Genomic DNA, 18,439 nt, shown 5'->3' with positions numbered 1-18,439 from the left:
CAAGGAAGTCCCGCTTTGCCACCAGCAATCGCAACACGGGGCAGGTAAACGTTCTCACAAAACCAGGTCAGTCTGACACACAAAGATAAAGCCTTTGGTCAGACGTTCCCAGTGGATCCTCAGGAGTCGTTAGAGAGTTGTTCTTAAAAATAGTTCGACTGCACACTGTGAATTCAACAAATCTTGATTATATATCCATATGCTGAACCGAGAGGACTATGACATAGACCTCCCTTATGGACCCCCTCGTCTGCTGGGGAAACAAATCCACAAAATCTGATGTCACTACAAACATACGGTAAGTTCTGGGAAGAAGCCAGTTCTGGGAACCACGGGGACACGGAAGACAGAGAAGACTTCTCAAAGGATGTGATACCTGAGCTACATCTCAAAGAATGAGTAAAATTATTCATTAAGTAAGTATTGTAGAGAAGGAGGCAAGGTATCCCATGAAGAAAAGGAATGAGCAATGTTGGTCAAATAAGTTTGTAAATTGATATATATGTTTGCTCGCTTATAGTTTGCATGGGGTGTAGGGGACAGGCTATAAGTAGGCCGGGTCGTTATAGCCTGAGGCTTAGTTTTAAAACCAAGCTTTTCCCCACACCCTTGACTGTTGCATGATGTGGGTGGTGCACTCTCATGAGGAATCCCATTATGCCTCAGATAAGTGACTTTGTATCAGAGACTTCCTTGTTTGTATATTGGATTAAAAGGTTTTGATTTCTATACTATAAAGTGGGGCAGACCGGGAGCTCACTCTCTCTCGGTTCCTGCTATCACCATTGCAGGGGCCTCCCTGATCCCTTGCCCTCCACGGGAAAAGCAGGCTTTTCCCTTGTCTTCTCTTGGGGCTTGCCTGTCTTGGTGAGACACCAATAAACAGAATGGCCCACCATCCTCCGACTCTGCCATTTCTTTACCGTCTGCCTAAATCCAGTGGGAATCTGCATGTGAATGGCCATGATGGCGGCTCCTGGCCATACAAGCAAAGATGAAGAATACAGCATCTCAGTTGAAGAAGTTACCAATTCATCGGCATAAAGGGTGACGCTAACTCTAAGAGCACGTAGAGGCAGAATCCAGCTATACAGGCCAAGTGTCCAAACTTTCGTAGGCATCACATCTCTGTAAGATTATCTTAGTCTTTTATCCCCCTATAATTTATCTATATACATTTCATGTGTTTTGTAAAGTGGACTTAAATGCTCTTTGGTAAAAGTCAGGACATCAATAAAGATACTGCTCACAAAAATTAGGGGATCAGGGAACGTGCAGATACCTTAGTACTTTAAACCTTTTGTATATGGTGCATTTTCACCAATGAAATACAAGTTGTTTTTGCACCTCATTTGCATAATCAAACAACTTTCTTTGACTTGGAATTTGCTTTTCTGATGTTCTTGTTTAATTAAAAAAATGCTTCTTTATCACTTTATATTCATTTTGAAATATCTTCTAATTTTTGTGACTAGTATGTATAGATATAATAGGCAAGCTTTCTTCTTCACCAATTAAAGTACATGTTGTGAGAGGCCCTTTCCCCTCTTAGAATGAATAGCCCCTTGGCTGTTACTTTTACTACAATGATAGTACTCAATATTATTGCAGGGATGGATGGGTGGCTGCGTGGGTGGATGGATGGATGGATGGACAGATGGATGGATGGATGGATGGATGGATGGATGGATGGATGGACGGACGGATGGATACATCAGTAGATCATTGAACAAAAAGATTCTTCTAATGAGTTTATCTCCCCTTGAACAAATGTAACCAATGGCTTAAATAACCCTAAATAAAATGTAAATTTTATCTAAAAATACTGTAGCACAGAGTCTGGCACTCATTAAACAACCTGAAAAGTGGCCGTTGATAGATACTATTACTGGCGGTATTCAAATATGGTCCTGGGCTACGTCGCTGTGAGAGGGGGAATGGGAGTTCTGTGAACATGACCAGGCTCTTCATGGGCGATGAGAGGAGAGAGGAAGAGAACGTTGCAATGTGAAGACAAAGGCATGTCACGTGACTGAATCTGGGTGAAGGGAAGATTTAACAGCAAATCAGTGTCCAACCAGCCAAAAGTCTAATTAGTCTAAGATTTTAGTATCTAGATCAGGGGTCTCAAACTCGCGGCCCGCTGAACAATTTTGTGCGGCCCGCAGACTAATCCACGAAGTTCAAAATATTTTGGATAAAATTAAGTAAGCCTAGGGGCCTACTTGTATTTTTCATTTCTCTAGCATCCTAGCTAGATATTAGCTTAGTTAACAGCAGTTGTGATGCGAACTACAGTTTCTGGTCGTTTTGTGACACTGAGTAAACTGCATGTACAATTGTGCTTGTTGTACTGATTTTTTTTTGTTTTCAACTGCAGTGAGAAAAGTGTTGCGTAACAGTTGCCTTTTGTAGACCTAGTGCGGCCCGCCGAATGGCTGTGATCTTGCTCTGCGGCCCACATGCTGAGTTGAGTTTGAGACCCCTGATCTAGATAGTATCGGTGTGTGTGTGTGTGTGTGTGTGTGTGTGTGTGTGTGTGTTTCTTTTCTGTCCTTTTTGTGTGCAGCATGTATTTTTTTACTCCTGAAGAACATAAAATCTTAGCTTAATCCCAAAGTCATCATGGCCCCAAAATAAGATAAAACATTCCAAAAGTGGTTCAGAGACTGTGTCCAGCCTGATTTGAGCCATTCGCACTGGGCTTTTGCCCAACGATAAAAAGTCTCATTTGGGGGAATTACGATTTTCAAGTTCCCTAAGACTCTCCGTTCCTTTTGTAGATTGACTGTCTTATGACCACAAATGGACCGAAGAAAAATCTGCATTCAATACAACAGCCATTGCTCATGTGAGAAACTTCTGGGCTGACTCAGTGTATCCATGGTACCAACTTCAAAGCATGAATCAGTCCCACTGATCTTGGAGGCCAGGCCCCCCGATGCCACCTCCTCCAGGATGACTTTCCTGCTTACACCAGGACCCACAGCACGATGATTTCAACCACAGCGAACCGGCTAATTCTATTCTGGGGGACACAGGACAGATGACCCAAGCAGCACACATATCGGTGGGAATATCTTCAGACAGGCATGTCTAAACAAGTCTCCATTGTTCTTATAATGAGTTCATATTTACTTTAAAAGTAAGTATGTGTGTGTGTGTGTGTGTGTGTGTGTGTACAGAAGGCCAACATTATTAGATGACGAGTTGGCCACAGAATCCCCCAAAGAGGAGAAAACTGCTAGCAAACAAGGTGCCTTCAGAAGCCAATGTGGATGCAGAAGGACAGGCTTCGGGAACAGCCGTGCTAAGCCGGGGGTGAGAAAAACAAATCAACAGGTGGCGCTGGACCTGGGAAGGCCGACTGCGGAAGAAGGCGAGGGCGTTCAGGAGAAGGTGTGACAGTGGCTGAGCCCAAACAAGAGACAGACAGGAAAATGTTCCTACAGGCAAAAATGGCTAAGGCCTTCTAAAAGAAACAAAGGAAGCTTGATATTCCATTGCACGTTGTTCCCTGTGCTTGGCTGTGAATTAATCACCCCTGGTTGACGGCAGCCCTTCAATAAAGTCTGCGGCACAAGCCTGGACTCAATGGCTCTATACGGTGTGAGAAGACCACAGGGCAGGATCTTTACTAGGGGGAGAAGGAGGAAGAGGAGAAGGAAGAGGAGGAGGAAAAGGAAAATAGGAAGAGGAAGAGGAGGAGGAGAAAGAGAAGAAGGGGAGGGGGAGAGAAGGGAACAAAGACAGAAACACAAAGCCGGTGGCGACAGGAAGATGTCAGCCCCCTGCAGGACCCCTGGGATTCTGACGGGGCTGCTGGCGCTCTGCTCTACTCACACGATGAGTCAAGCCACTTTGACTTGAACCTTAAATAGTCTGACCTGGACGAACTCAAAAGGCTCGGGATCCTAGAGAAGAACCTGACAGGTGGATTATAAATGAAAGCCGGAGAATCCAGAGCAGGGGTCCCCAAACTACGGCCCGTGGGCCACATGCGGCCCCCTGAGGCCATTTATCCGCGCCCCCCCCCCGCTGCACTTCCGGAAGGGGCACCTCTTTCATTGGTGGTCAGTGAGAGGAGCACATTGACCATCTCATTAGCCAAAAGCAGGCCCATAGTTCCCATTGAAATACTGGTCAGTTGGTTGATTTAAATTTACTTGTTCTTTATTTTAAATATTGTATTTGTTCCCGTTTTGTTTTGTTTTTTTTACTTTAAAATAAGATATGTGCAGTGTGCATAGGGATTTGTTCATAGTTTTTTTTTATAGTCCGGCCCTCCAACGGTCTGAGGGACAGCGAACTGGCCCCCTGTGTAAAAAGTTTGGGGACCCCTGGTCCAGAGACTCCCCTAGGCTCCCCGCCCCGCAGCCTGGACTGCCTGCTTTCAGGTGGCGATGTGCAAGCCAACCTCCAGGTCACCGGGGCGCCGGGCTGCGGCCGTCAAAGCATGGGCTTACACGTCACAGAGACACGCGTTCAGGTACCGACCTGTCACTCCCAGCTGCGCCACCTTCCAGGAGTCTACCTCCCTCTCACGGCAACAAAACAAATAAGTTGCACCTGTGTTATACATCGGAATTGTATACTATACGTAGCGCCACTATTATCACAGCCTCGTGAGATTCAATGAGACGGAGCACATGAACCTTCACAGTGCTTCGCACACAGTCAGCGTGTAGCAAGAGAGAGCGAGGGTTCTCTTTTCTTTGGCTATTGGCCATCGTTCCCCTCCAAACCTCTTGTTTGTGGCGTATCCTGCTTTTGCCTCGACAAGTAACACGAGTCTGTATTCCTCCAAGTGCCTACGTCACACTCCTATAAAATCTGTTCTGACTTATTATCACACGCCCGATTAAAGATAGTGTTCAGTACTGTTCTCCCCGGAGAGGGTCTTACTGCGCCCAGGCCGTCTGCCGCGCCTGCTTTACAGACTCAGGGAGGACAAAACAGGAAGCAGACACACCCTGGGCCCGCCTTCCGCTCGTTTAATTAGAAGCAGTGGCCAGGTGAACCGGACAACTCGAGGACACCCAGACAACCATGTGGGCCCACACCCCGAGCGGAAACGCAGCGAGAACACATCCCGTCGCTCTTAGATCTGAAGGCTGTCACTCACCCAGGCATTTGGGGCAGCAGTGTCCCGGGGGCGTGTGGCTAAGGTGCTGAGGACAGGAGAGGATGGGGCAGGCTTCTCGCACGCACTGTGTCCTGCCTCCCTGAGGAAAAGAGAGAGAGAGAGAAAACCTCATTTAGCAAAGTAAGTGAATATCAGTTGGTTACGAAGGTAGCTAGACCAGACCAGGGCCTTCCCGGATGTCCAGTTCCCGAGGGAGCTGCTGGGGTCGTGCGGCTCCTCCCAAGGCCCCTTGTAGCTTCCCTGGAAGCCACATGAGTTGTACCAGCAAGACCGCCCTTTCAGGGAGACAGTGATGGCCTCCCCTCTCACACCGGTCCCGCCTCTATCTCGGTCTCTCTGAAGACTAGCCAACTGTCTCAGTTTGCCTGCGTTCTGAAGAAAGCGTCAGGCGAACCAGGACAAATCGGCCTCCCTTTCCGGCCCCCAAGCCAGCCAAGCAACCCCTTTGGGTTGTGCCGAGACTTCCTCTCCCCTGCCAGACCCCCCTCTCTCTGCAGGCCTCTTCCTCCAGGAAGGCTCCCCCTCCTGACACAGCTTCTCAGTGTTGCCAAGATGGTTCAATGAGGTTGCAAGTGGGGGAGGCGGCTGGCCTGCTCAGAGGGGCACGACGCAAAGCCACTCTTCAGAAGAACAATTTTACTGAATTTACCAAGCTAACCCAATCTGTTCCCATGAACTAAGCAGAAAGTAATACAACGACTGATACTGGAAAGAGTGGCAGAGCCTCAGGGTGCCCGGGAGAAGTTCTAGAGCCTTCCAATATGGTCCCTGCCCCTCATGCTCAGCCCTGCAGCCCCCGTCACCTCTGACACCCATTCCGACACCTAACCTGCAGAGATACAGCGTGCCGGTGTGACTCTCCGCCTCCACCACTCAAAGAGGGGCCGGCCCATTTTTCAAGCCTCAGCAACTTGCAACTGAATCTTTAGAAAGCTGAGACAGGAAAAAAAAAAAAAAAAAAAAAGAAAGAAAAAAAAGAAAGAAAAGGAAAAAAAAAAAACTGCTTTCCAGTCAATTTACAGCCAACAGCTTGGCAAGGCTCATGTGAAAACGACCCTTTGCAAAATGAACGGCTCTCTAATTTGTGAATCATTTCAGAGGATTGGCTGCTCTGGGATTCGAGAGGGAAGCCAAGTTAAGAGACCCTCCGGTATCCAAGGTAGGAGCCAAATTAAGAGACCCTCCGGTAACCGCTGTCTCAGCTGATAAGTTATATCTCCAGATCCCTCAGGGAAGGAGGATGTCACCTCAAAGCATCCTGAACCTGGCAAGGAAAAAATCCCCTTGGGACATTTCCTCGTTCCGTCCCCGCCACCTTCTGTGCCGACACCAGACGTGAGCCGCCCGGACCACATTTGTTGCGTCCTCGCATTCTGCCGGCTGCCATTGTTTCTGCTTTCTCTTCCTGTCCTGGCCATTTTTATTACGGTGGTTTATTTTCTTGGTAGGGATGGATGGAAAGGGTAGGGCACGTTATGTCTTTTTAAATATTTATGATTGGTAAACCACTTTAATGTTGGAGTCTTCCCCAAAGCAATAAAGAACATGTGAAAATACCACAAAAAGCTCTTCTGTTGTTTTTACATTATTTTCAGATCAGAAAAACTCGCTAACGAGCTCCTCAGAATCCGTGGCTGTTCTCAGCGAGGTTCCTCCCTAAATCCCGCATTATACTGAAGTCCGGCCTCTCTCGCCGGGGAGTCCAGAGGCGCAGAACTGAGTCAGGCCGGACGCTGGGGTCCACCCCAGCTCCTACGTAAACCGTAAAAGTCAAAATCTACAGGGAGGACACAGGCTGCTCTGAGCTTTTAATTTCAAAGAAACCTATCTGCAAACAACTCCCTAAAACCTTGAGGCCTCAGGCCACACAAGGTTACCCGTGTGCCCAGTTCTCCAGGTGCACAGAGAATGTATTCTTTCCGCCGCCAGTCGCTGCTCTTGTTGGGTCAGCATCTATTTTTCAGGCATGTTTTAAAATTAAGACTTTTTTTTTTTTTTAATGTTGCATAATTGCATAGGAGCGAACTTGCCCAACCTTTTGGAAAGCCGATCGAAGATTGTGTGGACTCCGGTAATTCTCCTTACAATAAGGTCAAAGAGTGGACTCGGCATACATAATACAACAGCAGTTTGTGTTCCCCTAGAGCCCGTTGAAGTAACTTGAACTCCAAGCTGGGCTTGCTGGTTTGGTCAAGTTTTATTTTGTTTGGGTTGCAGCACTGTGGCACAAACCCAGGCCCCGGGCTGCGTTCCAATCAATGCCTCCAAAGAAGGCCCCGGGCCCTGCTGGCTCACAACCTGCTACTATGATTTCAACTCCGCGGGGACTCGGGTTCAACTCAGCTGCAGTTCTGCTGTAAACGCAAAAAAAAAAAAAAAAAATTAAAATAGCAGAAGTAAACACTTCTGTTCCTAAAAATGTACTCGTTCCTACTGTACCGGCACTAACGTGGGCTCTGGTCAAATGCTCGCAATCGCTTTCTAACTGGCTTCCCTGCCTCCCCTCTCCTCCACTAATTCATCCTGCAAGGTTCCAGATGGTCAGAACTCCTTCCCAGCATCCGGCCATCTTTTCGTTATTTGAGCAAATATGTAAGGCCGATCCTATGCTGGGGATACGGCGGTGAAGGTAACGTACAATTCATGGAGCTCACACCACGGCTTTCAGGACCACGTTCAATCCATTCAGGATAAACGTTGCTCGCTCACATCTGTTTCCCCCCCCCATCCCCAACTCGGAGCACTACGTTTCCCAGACTCTCCTGCAGTTAGGTGTGGCCAATGACTCAGTTCTGACCAGCAGGAGGTGGATGGAAATACTATATACCACAAGTGTAGGCATCACCCCTAAAAATCACTCATGCACAATGCTTCTCTCTCTCTCTCTCTCTCTCTCTCTCTCCCTTTTCCTACTGGATGGATAATCAGCTGAATGGAGGGGACATCAAGAACTTTGAAGAAAATGAAGAAAGCCTGCTTCCACCAGTCACCGATGGAAATTGACCCACGCACCACGTACTGTGAAATGAGCAGGAAAAAAGCTTGCAGCATTGAAACATTCCGATGCATTAGTTCTTCACCACGGTTGCCTACTTGATCCAGATTCCCATAATCTTCTTTCCAATCACCTTCCCCCCCAACTTTAACCTAACAAGAAGGGTCCAGTGACCCCCATTCCTTTCTTCACTGCCCCCCCAGCACATCTTACAACTTCCATCTTTTTTTTATACGTATCTCTTTCCCTCTCTCCCCCCCATCACTGATCCTCATGGAAATCCTACTTCATTAAAGATCGGCCTGCAGCCTCTTCTCATCTGTGAAGCCTTCCAGATCATCTGATCCTGTCCCAGTAACCTCCTCCATCTTCCCATATCTCTTCTTTTCACATCTGTACGCCTATATTTTTTTAGCACATACATACATTTTTAACCCTGCAAAATGACAGGGATGGGCTGTTGTTGTGGCGCAAACTAGTCCTCTGAGCCCAACCTCCTTCAGGAGAGTGATAAGCTCAGGGATAGTTCAGTAAAAGTTTGTTGCATGAAGCCCTGGCCGGTTGGCTCAGTGGTAGAGCATCGGCCTGGCGTGCAGAAGTCCCAGGTTCGATTCCCGGCCAGGGCACACAGGAGAAGCGCCCATCTGCTTCTCCACCCCTCCCCCTCTCCTTCCTCTCTGTCTCTCTCTTCCCCTCCCGCAGCCGAGGCTCCATTGGAGCAAAGATGGCCCGGGCGCTGGGGATGGCTCCTTGGCCTCTGCCCCAGGCGCTAGAGTGGCTCTGGTCACAACAGAGCGACGCCCCAGAGGGGCAGAGCATCGCCCCCTGGTGGGCAGAGTGTCGCCCCCTGGTGGGCATGCCGGGTGGATCCCGGTCGGGCGCATGCGGGAGTCTGTCTGACTGTCTCTCCCCATTTTCAGCTTCAGAAAAAAATAAAAAATAAATAAATAAATAAAAAGTTTGTTGCATAAAAGACAGAGCCACCAAGCCAAGGAGCTCTAGAATCCAGCTGAATTCTTCAGACGTCTTTAAGTGCAGGATGCTGATGAGAAGGCATAGCTCAGGGCTGTCTGCCTCTGCTTACTTTTGTATGTCCTGGAATTTTGTACGTTTTTGGTAATAATCAAATCCTTGCTGGTGCTGAGACTTCCAAAACCAACACTCAACCTCAGCTTGTAAAGCTGGTAGGATTCCTAGGATGCCATGTATTCTGTGAAATGTTTGAAAATTCCTAAATGGTTAAAATACATTGGGACTAACGACTTCCACCGACCCTTGGAACAACACAGGGGTGAGAGGTGCCAACCTCCCACGAAGCTGAAAATCCTCATATGACTATTATATTCTCATCTGGTCAACAAAGAAAGGAATGTCAGGCACTTCCATAGTACTGATGAGTTATGATTTTCACCATTTATCTCTTTTTTTTTTGGAAAGGCAAGTTTGTTCTTTAGAGGTGGTCATTTGTCCTAATTGCACATATGAATGCTGCTCCAAAAGCAGCTGTTCTTGAACGAAGGACTTGAAACTTGTCCCGGGTCTCTTTTCTGCCCCCTGATTTTTGCTTTAGCTGATTCAGTCAAGAACACAATGCTTTGTGTCAAAGTTTACCCTAGAGAAGCAGCTGTTGCATAATAAAAAAATCTATCTTTCTGAATACAGTGATGAGTGCAAGACGATGAAACCGCAGCCATGTGCATGCAGGATGTTTCCCCCACCCCTTAGGACTACTGAGCCATGGGGGCTGGCCGGCGTCCTGCGGCATGTGATGTGGCACTCATCCCTGGAGTGAACCTGACTCCCTAACAGGAGGCGAGAAGCAGAGCAATGCATTTCTAACCAGTGACAGCTAATCAGCGACACTCGAACCCATTCTAGAGCCATTGCCTTTTCCAATGTTCAATTCTTTTTCAGAGAACGGACTTCTCCATGGATTCCAGATGAAGGTGGTGACAGAAACCCTGGAGGAGCTAGTACAGGGGAGAAAAACTCTTGAGTGCAAGAGTTTATGTATGTCCTGGAATTATTATGTCATAACAAACAGCAGGGTAGAGCTGGTTTGCTAGCAGAGCACCCACTCTGGATTATAAATCGAGTCAAAAAAACTTCACACACAAAATAGCAGATGTCCTTAGCCATCCTTCCCTTTGACCTGGATATTAACTGTGGTCAAGTTTCAGAGCCTGACAGTTGCTTCCAAGGGTAAAGGTCTTGCTCTTGGGCTTTCCCTGTTCTCAGCCAGTGCAGACCAGGAATTGAAGCAGAGGAGGGGCAGCAGGTGGACAGAAGGAGAGAGGACATCCCAAACTGTAGTGGGTAATGACCCTACTCAGGGAGAGAGAAAGGCATATAAAGGCACACATGTACACACACATTACATCGGCATATAGGTATATACCACCGTGGCATAATAATTTGTGTGTGTGTTTGTGAAACCCACTAGACTAGGGTTTTTCAACTTTGGCAATACTGATATTTCGGGTCAGACTGTTTGTTTGTTCTCTGACATTTAGCACAGTTTCTGGCCTGCACCCACTAGATGCCAGCATCACACTTCATGCCCTCATTGTAATAAGACAGAAATGTGACCACACTTTGCCAAATGTCCCCCGGGAACCAAATCCCTCCTGGTGGACAGCCACTGTACTGGGACAAAGGTTCCTCGACCACAGCCCAGGACTCAGCATTTTTAATAACATGCCCAGACCATTTAGACACTGCTTCCCGAGGTGTCCGGATTTTGCAAAACACAAAATAAAACTCAACTTTGATTCTACGCAGAATCAAGGACATGTCAGGAAGGCTTGACCAGGATAACTCATCTTCTCTCATAAAAGTTCAAGCAAACAATACCTGTGAGAAGTACCCACACAAACAAAAGTCCCTTTGTCCTCCTTCCCTGCCTATTCAGAGAACCGTGACCTGATGCTCTCTGTCTTGGGAATCAAGCCTGAAACAAATCCCTTTTCTTTTTCCCATCAATTAATGTTTCTTAGTCCAACAGTGTCTCTGTTAGTGTTACTGCCTGGATTCCCTGTTGCTGCTGCAGCAAATTGCCACACGGACTTGCGGCTTGAAACCGCACATTTATTATCTCCCAGCCTTGGAGGTCAGAAGTGTGGCATCCACCACTGGGCGACTACCAAAGTGTCAGCAGGGCCGCCTACATTCCTCCTGGAGACTCTAGGGAAGAATCCATTTCCTGGCCTCTTCCAGCTCCTAGAGGCGGCCTGCATTCCTTGGCTCATGGCCTCTTCTCTTCATCGTCAAAACCATCAGCGTAGCGCCTTTAAATTTCCCTCTGCTCCGACTCTGGCCCTCTGCTGCTGTCACCGTATTTCCCGTGATTGCCACCCTCCTGCCTCCCTTGGTATAAGGACTCTTGTAAGAGAGTTCATCCAAAGAACCCGGGTGATCTCTCATCTCAAAATCCTCAATCCCATCTGCAAAGTCTCTCTTTGCCATATAAAAGTAACAGTCACCGGTTTGGGGGATTAGGGCACGGACATCTCAGGGATCAAGGGAGCATAATTATTATTAGCACAATTATTAGCACAATTATTATTCAAGAAATGACATTTAATTTCACTGTGCAGTCCCAGATGTAATACTCCAGGCACAGAGTCACTACAGCCATCCACTATAACCTATTCCACTGGCCTTTCTCTCCCTGAAGAGGCTGTTTGCTTGCTTTTGTTTCTGTTTTTTCTTCACATATTTTCAGAAAAGAAAGACAGCCAAGAATCTCGTTTTAAATCCTGGTTGTGCAGTGGCTGAATGGAACAGGTTGTTTGTTCTCCTTCCTGTGTTCACCTCTAGGTATTTCGTGGTCCCTTAGAGAAGGTGACATTCAAAGCAGGCCCTCTGACTTTCTCGTCTTACTCTCCTCTTATCATAGGCAAAACTCACAGGTGCTGATGGAACAGCTCTTTAGGGGCAACTTCTGGGGTGTTTATGACGTAGGAAAACCTCCCTGTTTGCCAACAGGCCTCTTGAAAGGCATGACGTCAGCCCTGCTGGTGAGCAGTAAGCCCCCTAAGCGGACGTTCCCGCCGAGCGGTGGGACTTGGCCGGTCACCCCCTGGCCCGTGCCATCGCGTCCTGTAGGGACTTCAATGAGTTCTGATGGCTAGGCAGATGACTCTCAAAGAGTCTGATTGTGTCCATCCTATTCAGAGACACTTGCAGAAGGTCATAGAAACACGTGTGTACTGGGCTCAGTAGGGGTCAGCACAGCACGACAGTGAGACCCCCCCCCCCCCCGCGAACAGTGTAGCTGCAGGTCAGCTTGTAGGGGTTCTCTGAGCAGGGAAGCCAGGCTGGGCTATGCAGACTGCAAGTGCACACACATAGATTCATAGGTGACATACATGTGTTCACTACTGCGTCACTCATTCCACTTTAAAAGGGGGCAGGGCTCTATATCGTTGGCTTAAGCCTCAGATTTAAAGATGAAATTTGTCCTCTCTGAGCTCTTCTCCTGCTCTTTCTTGTCACTTAGCTGAATGGCAGCTATTGTGTTTATCATCGCTTTAAAAGATTTTTAGTCATTTTCCTTCTTTCCCAAACTCAGCTATCCACACAGGTGGCCGCACAGATCTCTGATAAGATTGGGATACTGTTGGAGGCAAATTTCAACTGGTTCTGAGTTTCCACAAAGAGTGTATTCCCTTCTGTGTCTACTGTAGGAGCAGGAAGATAAGGCTATCCTCTGGGACCACGCTAGGATGAGCTCTCTGAACAAACGCCCTGGGAACAGAGGGTTGAGGAAAGCCCTGAGGGTCAGAGTGGATTTTCCAGCCAGGACTGTCTGCTGTCTGCAGGCAGGTGCAGAGGGGCCGCTGGAACAGAAGGGATGGGCCCTGAGGAACAGGACTCAGGCTCCTGGGCTCCCTGTGCAGGGTGGCGGAGCTTCCCGATGGTACCCTCAGAACCTGGTCCAGCCGTGCAGGCGCACCCAGGCGCTCCCTCTCCCAATCAATCAATCAATAAATAAATAAATCCACAAGGGAACCCCCGCTCTAATAGTTCAGATTCCCAGAGACCACCCCGGGAGGACATTTCTCAACTGTCACCGAAGAGAAAGAGCTACAGAGAGGGAACAAGCCCTATTCCTTCTCTTTGCCATTTTTATCAAAGCTCAACCTCTCATCGTCGTGTCAGTAGTCAAAGCTGTTACTGACCACCGCTGACACAGCCCAGCCGGGCCGCTTCCAGGGAGAGGAAAATCGCAGTCACTCAGAGCTCACACCTTCCATGAGTTATGAGGCGTTCCTGAAAGGAAGGAAGTCGCACCATTGTGCAAGAGAAAGGGAGGTTTCCATGTGCCCCAGGCTGTCTACACCCTGGCACCACTGGACATGGGCTGAAGAGGAAGCCACGGGAAGACCTTGGAAGGGGTGGGAGGGAAGGGTCCCTGGAAATACTGACCGGCAAAGACAGAACCAAGGGCATCACCAATGAACGCCCCTCGAAAACCTTTCTGTTGACTGTTAACGTCTGGCTACCAAACATCGTGCATTGCTTAATTTTGTTTCCATAATGTTACATTTGGATTTATCACTGGCCCTAAACGAGGCTGAGGGTTCTTTGAGGGCAGAAGCCACACGAATGTTCCCTCTGTCCTCCACCAGTGCCTCTGTCTCCCTAGTTCCACAGCAAGGCCACCGTAACATCAGAAGTGTCCAGTTAAACACCTACTTGTTGGGTTGTTAGTGAGAGCTGAAAAAAATAACTCAAAAATGTTGGCGCTCCAGGGAGGTTTCCTGAGGCACCAAAATATCTGTTGTCTTGAAATGAATTTGTCTTATTAAGACAGGTCTGGATTCCTTCACTGCACTGACAAAATTATACTTAGAAGTCCTGGAGCTATTTCCTAATAGAGTATGCCTGAACACATTCCTGAAAAATAAAATGCATTTAAAGTTTATTTTAAGTTCTGAATAACAGTTGACTAGTCACAGCATTTTGGCTTTTGTTTTCCTACTCAACAAACATGTGAGTTTCTGTATGTTAGACGCTGTAGTCTTTAAAACTTTCAAAATCTCCATTCTGTATGATTACTATGTGCAGTTCTCTATTTTGTATCAGGTGCCAATTTTCTAAAATTTAAAAAAAATATCTAAAAATTGTAAGAAAAAGCCCTGGCTGAGTAGCTCAGGTTGTTAGCACAGCATTCCAATACACCAAGGTTGTCGGTTCGATCCCTGTCAGGGCGCAGACAAGAATCAACCAATGGGCCCTGGCCGGTTGGCTCAGCGGTAGAGCATCGGCCTGGTGTATGGGGGACCCGGGTTCGATTCCTGGCCAGGGCACATGGGGGAAGCGCCCATTTGCTTCTCCACCCCCACCCCCTCCTTCCTCTCTGTCTCTCTCTTCCCCTCCCGCAGCCGGGGCTCCATTGGAGCAAAGATGGCCCAGGCGCTGGGGATGGCTCCTTGGCCTCTGCCCCAGGCGCTAGAGTGGCTCTGGTCGCAGCAGAGCGACGCCCCGGAGGGGCAGAGCATCGCCCCCTGGTGGGCGTGCCGGGTGGATCCCGGTCAGGCGCATGCGGGAGTCTGTCTGACTGTCTCTCCCCGTTTCCAGCTTCAGAAAAATACAAAAAAAAAAAAAAAAAAGAATCAACCAATGAATGCATTGAATGCATGAATAGTGAGACAAGAAGTCTTTCTCTTTCTCTCTCTCCATCTTCCTCTCTCTCTCTCTCTCTCTCTCTCTGAAACTAATCAATCAATAAAATTTTAAAACAATAAAATATTGTTAAGGAAAGTGTCACGGAGTCCTATAAACACTCTGGCCTCCATCAAGGGACACAGTCCAGGTTGACTAGAGGTTTCTGGCACTATTCATTCAAACTGGTGATACCCCTGGGTATTGGTCTTGTCAACCAGTTCTAAGTTTATGTTCTGAGATAATCAGGCTGCAATGCGATCTTGGCAAGCTCTTGGGATGATTGTAATCTAGGCCAAATGTGATCAAAGGAGAAGAAGTGTACAGGCTGTTGGAGACAGCTGTGGTGGGGGGTCCCCGTTTGAGCCAGAGCTAGTGTTCTGACATGTCTGGGCAAGTCCAGTGAAAGGGAGAGGTTCACTCATTTGGCTTCTCATGAGAAAAAAAAAAAAAAAAATCCATCCAGAGGAAGAAAGAGATGTAGCAAGACAGAACCGCCAGTTACTCAGCCTAGTAACAGAAGGAAGGCGCTATCTGAAGGGAACTTGGCATCTGTCACTCAACTCATCCCCAATCCAGCGTCACGGAGGCCTGTATCGGTCCCAGCGGAAACAGACGCCGAAAGCCAAGCTTAAAAGGAATGTGTCATTAAAACCTCTATGAAATATTTAAGGACAGGCCCCGCTAATTTGGGATTCCTATAACTGAGTAAAACATGCAAAAAGGAGAGTGATTTTGGTCTTCCCACTTCCTCTCCACACTGCTTGGTCTTCAGAGGCCTCCAGGATATTAGTGCCAAATGCACAATCAAAGAGTACGGAAGTGGTCATCACGCCAGAGTGAGAGGATCGAAGTGCCCGGGAAAATGGTGGCCAGTGCCACACAGAGGCAGCGCCATCGGAGAGGGAGTCATCCAGACCAAGAAAGTGTTGCTTTGTCGACCATGGCACCAACTTGCAGGAAGACTGGCCATCACCGCCCAGCACAGCACGATATAAAATAGCCCCTATAGACACATAGGGCGTAGCCTCTGACACACGGATTTATATAAATATATAGGCCGGGCAGGAAGAGAAAGCATTTGGTCTCCCGTAGAAACTATGAGTTTTGTTAAACTGAGATTCTCCTGGAATAATATCAGGTCAGGTTCAGAAGCTCTGTCTTGTTATCATGGCCAGAACATGGTGCAGAGAGGCCAAAGGGGAGGGGTAACCCCAGTGAGGGAGCAGTTGGGTAGGAAGTGTGCCTGCACATGTCCAAGCTCTGACCGGACGAGAGCTCCATCCACCACTGTGACAACACGCTTAGCAACCCAAGAGTCATTGTCAGGAAAGATGAGCAACCAGCCTGACCAGGTGGTGGCTCAGTGGATAGAGCATCAGACTGGGACGTGGAGGACCCAGGTTCGAGGCCCCGAGGTCACCAGCTTGAGCGCGGGCTCATCTGGTTTGAGCAAAAGCTCACCAGCTTGAGCCCAAGGTCGCTGGCTCGAGCAAGGGGTTACTTGGTCTGCTGAAGGCCCACAGTCAAGGCACATATGAGAAAGCAATCAATGAACAACTAAGGTGCCACAACGAAGAATTGATGCTTCTCATCTCTCTCCCTGCCTGTCTTTCTGTCCCTATCTGTCCCTCTCTGTCTGTCTCTCTCTGTCTTTGTCACACAAAAAAAAAAAAAAAAAAGAAGAAGAAGAAAGATGAGGAACCACAGGATTAAATCCCTAACTGATTAAATCCTTAACCTGACTAAATGAATGGGAAGAGGTTTTACCCAAACACACAATTAACACCTTCCATCAGAAGATGATACAGAAAAATCAGCAGGGCAGGACGGGTCACTTTCGGCCATGGCTAGGATAGAAGTTTAAGCATTTACCAGAACTATCCTAAATGCTTCAATACAAACCAAGGACAGTCCCCCTGGTCCCCAAGAACCAATGGGAGAAAAGTGAAAGGCCGCCTTGGGTTGGAAAGGCTGATGCACTGGAATAGCTGTCAGAACTTCAGTGGCCAGTGGGCCATGGACGGGCCACTCGGCAGGTGCCCAGGGGTTCTCTTTAAAGACCAGAGTAGAAAGGGAGCCCTTGGGTGCAGGCACCCAGGACTGGAGAGGCAGGGGTCCAGAAGCGCCCACCATTTTGCTGTACCAGGACAACTGGAGGATGGTGGCCACGTCTTGAGGACAGGCAGATAAAGTGAAAGTTTACTTAGTAAAGGCGGAGCATCCAGCTCATTCTTGATCAAGAAATCCAGAGAAATAACTTGACGAACTGGTCCGTGTTATTTATAAAGAGCCTTGTCCACAGGTACTACGGTTTGGCCGCCAAGCTCAGAGAACCGATATAAACAACTCAAAGGATCTGACCAGCTCACGGGCGGAACATGGCTCGTTCTTCTGATGGGTCGAAAGAATTTGTGGTCTGGAGAGTACCTGGTATATCCCTGAGCATGGAGATTATGAACGCTGCCTTTACAGTGAAGTACTTCTCTTGATTTTTAGATATAACATAAGATATTTGTTTGTTCTGAAAGGTTTTCTGATAGGGTCTATTCAGAGACTCTGTGAGTCAGACACCAAAACAAAATATCTCCATCATCCCCCCCCAAAAAATTGCTAAGGTGGAAAATACACTGATTTATGTTGCAGATTTTACTTAAAGTACGCAGGGTGGACCTTCATGAGCTGTGACAACTTTGTGTTTTTGTTCCAGGAAGGTGTGTCAGGCGGGCTAGGACAAGGAGTCTGACCCCCTGGGTCTTTGAACTGGTTCGTCCTGGGAGCCATTAGCCTCCATTCTCGCTCCCAGGAGACGAACTTCGATCACCAGTGGCCCGTTCTCTTGGATCAGTTCTGCCTGGAAAACGGCTGCTCTCTTTACAACCGCACAAAGCATGCCGGGGTGAGCAACCACAAAAGGGTAAGCATTCGAAACCAGTCACTCTCAGAGGACCTAATGGGTTTTACTTTAAAAAGCAGAAGAGTTCTTAAAACTTGGAAATGACCAGAGCAGTACTAGCACCAAAATTGTTCATAGCAAAAATGCGAAATGATTGTGTTCGCAAACCTCCCCACTTCCACAGGATTCACAGGATCGCAGGAGGAGAGGGTCAGTTACATGTGTCCGCGGACGGGCTGGGCTCGAAGCTGCGTGTCCCGGTGAAAAGGCCATTTCCATCAGCTAATCCTCAGGCGTGACGTCTCTGCGTTGAAATATGTTCAAGTCTCCAAATCTGATCTATCATTAGAGTTGTAGAAACGACACCCATGCGTGCGGAAGGGATACGGAACTCCAGATAATAGGCAAGGAGTCCAACACTTGCAGGAAAATGACTTTTTAAAAAATGTTTGTGAACTCCTCGTCGGAGACGCCACGAGCAGATCTGTGCCTTAAAGCTCAGTGCAAACCAGGGAAGGTTCCAGATTCTCAATCAAGAAAGAAAAACCCCTTCTTCAAAGGAACAAAGCCCCGGGTTCACGGCTCCTTCCGACCTTAGTTTGCACCAGAGTGATTAACTTCTCTAACCTTCGATTTCTTCAACGACATATAAATTAGGAAACACAACAGGACCCAGTCTCACACGGGTCACATAAAGAATAAGGCGATGGACGTGAAGTGCCTAGTGCACTGT

General features: G+C 47.9%; 1 protein-coding gene across 2 annotated transcripts in view; it reads right to left on the bottom strand.

The window, feature by feature from the left end:
* BMPER (BMP binding endothelial regulator) overlaps positions 1-18,439 on the bottom strand; it is a 234,182-nt gene that overhangs the window by 102,270 nt on the left and 113,473 nt on the right. For both annotated transcript variants that reach the window (XM_066239762.1, XM_066239763.1), the window contains exon 7: positions 5,126-5,225. In XM_066239762.1, coding sequence (XP_066095859.1) covers positions 5,126-5,225 — 100 coding nt within the window. The remainder of the gene's footprint in view (positions 1-5,125; positions 5,226-18,439) is intronic.

Source organism: Saccopteryx bilineata, chromosome 7, assembly GCF_036850765.1.
Source record: "Saccopteryx bilineata isolate mSacBil1 chromosome 7, mSacBil1_pri_phased_curated, whole genome shotgun sequence".
Lineage (NCBI taxonomy): Eukaryota > Metazoa > Chordata > Mammalia > Chiroptera > Emballonuridae > Saccopteryx > Saccopteryx bilineata.
This window is presented reverse-complemented; position numbering and strand designations above follow the sequence as displayed.